The sequence below is a fragment of the Blennius ocellaris genome, assembly GCF_963422515.1.
Source record: "Blennius ocellaris genome assembly, chromosome: 10".
Lineage (NCBI taxonomy): Eukaryota > Metazoa > Chordata > Actinopteri > Blenniiformes > Blenniidae > Blennius > Blennius ocellaris.
The window spans coordinates 2,223,193-2,229,192 of NC_137659.1; the positions used below are offsets into that span (position 1 = coordinate 2,223,193).

General features: G+C 43.0%; 1 protein-coding gene across 1 annotated transcript in view; it reads right to left on the reverse strand.

Annotated features, from left to right (window-relative positions):
- Window positions 1–5,358, reverse strand: part of LOC308134986 (A-type potassium channel modulatory protein DPP6-like) — a gene marked incomplete at its 5' end in the record, with an annotated part of 85,434 nt that extends 80,076 nt beyond the window's left edge. Inside the window, 1 exon segment of the mRNA XM_080502849.1 lies at window positions 5,167–5,358. Within this exon segment, the coding sequence (XP_080358975.1) occupies window positions 5,167–5,358 (192 nt within the window).
- Window positions 5,359–6,000: the final 642 nt, after the last annotated feature.

Consider the following 6,000-nt stretch of genomic DNA (forward strand, 5'->3'; position numbering starts at 1 on the left):
CAATCCGACACTTAAAGGATTTGGGTGAGACTAAATGTGGAATTCCCTCTATAGCACTTATTTTTCTGGATTCAATTCATTGTAACGGAGACTTCGCTTTGTTCACGCCGATACGATTTCTTTTTTCTTCTTTACGATTTTAAATGTCATGTTTATTAGTGTGACCAATCACTTACAAATAGCATGAATTGGCTCAAACTCTAATCCTGTCCTAAATCAACTTAGTATTTAGATTTTTTTTTTTTTCTAAATTGCGTTGTTCATTTTTTATGATTGTAAAAGCATTCTGTTATTCTAACAGCCAACACAAGCTGATGATCCGGCCTGAATGTGAGGCTCACGTTTCTTTACGCTGATTTTATTCACTGACAAATCAACACAAGCAGGAGGCGTGAACAGAATAATCCACATATCGTCAGAATTCACCCAACATCGCAGTCACGTTTACATATTTTGCAGGCTCAAGCTTTATAAACAAGACAAATTAGGTTGCGTATTAGAATTTGTCTGATTTTACCCAAAGTCCGATCGTGTTCTGATCTTTTTCCTGTGTATTTATTCTGTTCACCGAAATAGATTCCACTCTATTGGGGTCGGATTTCTGTGTTATTATGTGAAGAGCTACTACTTTGACAATCATTACAGGATTTGGTCTGTGCCCAATGTGTGTGACTAAACTGTTATTTCTCTAAAATCGATCTTTTTTGAAGCAATTCTGGGGTAAAAAAAAAACTTACAAAGCTTTGACTGTAGTCATAGTTTTAGATCAAATACAGTAATAATAAACACTGTTTCCAGTTTTATGAGGACTGGGTTGGTTGGTTTACAGATTGTAAAACCAATATTTATTTACTCGTTTTTCCAGTTGTTTTTTATTCAGTCCTTGGTGGTTGAGGTCTCCCCGGCGAGCCGTCACCAGTTCTCACCTTTTACGTGTGGCTGTTAATTATGGATGTTAATGGGTTCCTATTAGCAGTAAAGTGTAGTGAGGAGGAGACGGCGCTGCCCCCCACCCCCCCACCCTCCTCGTGACTGGAAAGCAGAATCGTGACGCAGGCACGCAGAGCAAAGCAACAATTAATCAGGCTCACATGCACGCACCCCGGCTGCCAACAGAGATGCGGCGTCTGCATTGTGAAAGTGCAGGAAACTCTGAAAGTCGACAGATTAAACAGCCGCTCCAATATTCCCTCCAATCAACAGCGGTAAACGAGAAGGTAAATATCCTGACGGATGCGATGAAATCCACATAATCGCTCAGTCAATTGTGGCACTTTTCCTTCAAGGGAGAAATAAACGGGAACGCCGTCAGCGTTTCCCCGAGGAAGAGTTTTGAAAAGCACTCCCCGATCTCCTTGAGGCAAAAAAAAAAAAAAAAAAAAAGGCAATTTCATGGTCCGACACGACTCGGAGGGGCGTCGGGACTTAAGCTGACCTCGAGGTTTAGCAGTGTAATCCTAATAAATATGTCGGGGGAGCCAGAGGAACAACAGCTGCTGCTGGTTTTACTGCAAACGTTCAGTCTGAAGGACCGATCGCGGAGGAAAACCGGGATTCGGAGGAGCTCGTGGAACAAAACGTGCAGGACGTCGAGGGGAAGAAGCATCAGCCATGGTAATCATGATGATGATGATGATGATGATGATGTTGTTGTTGACAGCTCGGGAAGTGTCATCCTTCAGCCTGCAGGCTGCCTCATCACTTGATTTGTGATGTGAGAGGCGTCAATAATTCATGTGTTTGTTGTAGGTTTGATTCGGTGTCGTCAGCAAAACAAGCAGCAAGCGTCCTAACGAGCTGCTTCATGCGGGGAAAACCCAAAAACCTTCAAGTTCATGAAGCTGTGCTCTTTTTAAGGAGTTGGTGTATTTCAATATTATTGAATTGTGATGGTGAATGGACTACACACACACACCCACCCATGGTGACGTCCATTAGGAGTCATCTTGAAGCCTCCTTGTCTGCCTGAAGGACACTTTCAAATATGGAATACAGGAGATGAGGGATCGAACCCGCAACCTTACAGTCGGGCAGGCGGCCCGCTCCACCCACTGATCTACAGCTGAGGTTTGTTCAGGCTGTTTCCTGTTGTTAGTAGTGATAAATTGAGCAGTGGGGTCACGTGGAGGAGGGCGGTGACAATTATTTTTCATGTTCATATGAACCTTCATTTGAAGCAGGATACTGGAAGTCGACGTTCTTCCTTCTTCTCCGCCTCTCAATGAGGAAGAACTTCAGCTTTTATCCTGCTTCTTATAGACACTGAGAACTATGGAGAACTCGCGAGCGTTCAGTCTTCTGAGGAAAGCCATTTGGACGTAGCAATGGTTGAATCTCAGCAGTTAAATCCAGGTCACACACTATATTTGGACTGTTACAAAACCATGTGAACCAATCATCCAACTCTGTAAATAGTTAATAAAGTTATTTGTGCAAAAGAAGGAAAAAAAAAGCCTTCACTGCTGGTCCAACTGTCTGTATTTGTACGGATACTCTCGTTACGCAAAAAACTATTTGTGCTTAAGCCTAAAGAGTAAAAGCTTCCCCGGATCTGCTCTCTGGTAAGAAGTCTTCCACAACAATTCAACGTGTGTGTATTGTGGTGGAGAATCACGTGGCAGAATATATGTGATAGCATGATTTTAGTTTCTATCTTTTGGTTCCAGAAACAAGAGTACAACACCGTTCCCAACAACAAGCTTCAGAAGCATAAAGAAAAGAGAAAAACTTAATTTGATCGCATGTTATATCAGCAGGATGTTGCGAGTTAATATCCGCACACACCCTGACATATTTTCAATAAAAATGTCTTGCATGTGAAGGTAAAAGTGGAGGCTCACAATAAAAGCACATAAAGTGACCAAACCATCAGAAAACACTTGAAAAGGAAGCATCATTTTGGCCACGCGGCGGGTCAGTAGTCATCACTGTCAACCCAGTGCAAATCTCTCTGGTTCAAGTTTGGCATCGCGGGTGATTTCTGTGTGCAGACTTTGCATGTTTTATATATGCATATATGTATACGATTTGTTTTCACTGCATTAAGTGGTAAAGAAGCTGGAGGGGAAACAGGAGTTGCACAAAAACCGACAAAGAAAGCCATGGGCGCCGAGGAAACGGCAAGAAACCTGTCAGAAAGGAGGATGGGGGTCACGGCATCGGTTACCATGGTAACCACCCCCCCATAAAATAAAAAAAGACTGAGCGCTACTGTCATCCCAGCTTAACGAACTGCTTTTTCGCTAAACTAAACAATACACAGATGCTCAGATTTAGACCTAGACCTAGACGTAGACGTGCATGTACACGTGCACATGCACATGCACATGGACACATACACTTAGATATACACATACACTTAGACATAGACATAGATGTACACAAATAGACATAGACACATACACACACACGAGTGGTTTTCCCTCAGGCGGTGTTTCAGCACCTCGGTCAGCGCCACAAACACTTTCCAGTGAAAAACAGATTTCATTCACCATCTCCGGTTCTGCAATTGATCAGGATTAACGAGAGCGCGGACACTGAATTGATACGATCAATTAAAATACAGGCATTGTGATCAAACTTCGTGCTTCGATTAAGCATGAATGTGTAACACGTCACTGAATGGGTCAAAATCAGTGTTGCGTGCGACGTGCACACAAGAGAGGAGAGCATTGTGCTTTCTAACAAAGACATTCATGGACTCGGCCAAGAAAAATTAAGACTTCTGAAGGTGTGGCATTCGTATCCTCTATGGCTCCGACTTGTTTGTCAAGCACATCCCACAAATCCTCCATTGGTTTGAGATTTAGAAATTTGAAGAACAAAATCAGAATCTCAAACGCGCTGTGTTCATCACACTATTTTAAGTATTTTATCTTTACGACTACTATCAGATTGATTGAGATTAAATACAAAAACTAGCCTGGTATAACCGGCACATGAAGGCTTTTAGAATCCCAGACACTTAGAAAATCATGTGCAACTAGAAAAATAAACTGATGCACAACTTGAAAAATAATGGTCTGAAGTATTTTCAAACTCACTAAACCTAATCAAAAAGATGGCCGCAACACGAGTTAAGTATATCAAACATCTCAACACTAAAACACCCCTATAATTAGTCCAGAGGTGACCCACATCTCGTGTTGCATATACAGTGAGGAAAACAAGCATTCTGGGTTTTAATGATCTCTTGTGTTTTTGGAACCGAAAGAAAATGCAGAAAACCAGTTCATAACTTGTTTAAAACTAATATGCATTAAAACCTGTCGAAAACAGCATCTAAAAGCACTCAAAAACTGATATTACAACCAAACGAAGCGTTAATCTGACACATGTTCAAACACAGTCGACAATTAATGTGAAAGTACCCTTCTTTTTGGAAATGCACATTACCCTCTTGTTACAGATGCGATCAGGGAACATCATCCATGCGGTAGCATCAGCGTCTATAGACACATCACACACTGCCTCACCTTCTTCCCATAATGCATCCTGGTGCCACATGTTCCTCGATACTGACCAGGAACACCCCACAAGAGCAACAAAATCACTTGCTTGTTCTTCCCTGAAATCAGGTGGGAAAATTATTAATTTTCTTCCAACTAACTCTTGCAAATACCTGGACAGGAGAGAAGCGATGGCAAGGTCACGCACACACACCAACCTCTGCTTTTTCTAAAGAAACCCACTCAGGGCAAAATGGAAATATGCAAACTATGCACAGAAAAAAGAACACAAAAAAAACATCAATCCTGAACTCCAACCTGCTATTTCCACCACGTGGATCCTGTCTGGAATCTAAATCAAACTATTTCTGTACATATTTTCAGATAATTAAAATCCCAAATTCCCCCTTTTATGCGAACCAAACATCTCATAATTGAATTCAGCAGCTTTTTAAGGCCTCTATCAATGTTTGTCAAACGTAATAGTAAGCCAGATCAACAAAAGCTACTCCAACACGCAGCTGCAAGAGAACAAGCAGAGCTTTTTTTTTTCTTTTTCCCTAAAACTTTTCCAGAACATGTTCAGAAGCCAATGAAGGAGCTCGAGTATCTCCAGTCATTCAGGCCTCTGCACGCAGGTGTGCAGATATTAACTCTGAATGACGCTCAAAATGATGGATAAAAAGAGGAGGAGGAGGAGGAGGGGGGGTTGCCTTACATCCTCGTCCTCACGCAGGCATTTCTTGCGGTACTGGACAGGTGGTCTTCCGTCGACGAGTTGCGGAGGGGTCTTGGCCGCGTGCTCCTCGTCCGCGACCTGTCCGCCGAGGAGGCGGCTGGCCTCAGGTGGGTGCGGGAAGGAATTGGCCGTGTTGATCTTCCCGGTGAACCTCTGGTACAGCGAAGCCATAATACAAGTCCTTGATCCGGTTGTTTTAGTTGTGTGTTTTTTGTTTTTTTAGGTTTTTTTTTTTTTTAGGTTTTTAAATGAAGAACAACTTAAAACGTGTCAGAGTCACAATTACAATTGCATGAGCGGCTTGTTTTTTTCATGCGCGCATCGAGAAGAACTGATGGCAGACGGCCAGCCGCTTTCAAGGAGACCAAAAAGATAAAAGGTGGAAACACTTTGCTCGTAAATACGCATCTACGAATAGTGGATGACTCAGAGCTTGAAGTCGGATTGACCGATAACAAACGCAAATCGTTCCCCCCCCCCACCACCCTTTCTTTTTTTTTTTTAAATATATATTTTAGCCTCCTTTTTCTGTCAGCTCTTTCCAGCAGGCACGCGGCAGACTGGCGGGCTGGAGGTGTCAATAGTTGTTCTCTTCTGTATTCACAACACGTTGTCTCCCCTCTTCAGCTTCCCGACGCCTCCTTGCAGAGAGATAGCAGGCGGATGCGCTGACTTTCCATCAGATATCTCGACCCCCCCCCCTCCGGCAGGAGACAGCGGCGATTGTCCACAAAGCACAAGAGCGCAAAGATAATGAGTCCACCTCGCTGGGTTCCGCTTTGTCTTTCGTAGCCGGACCGTCCTTATAACGCA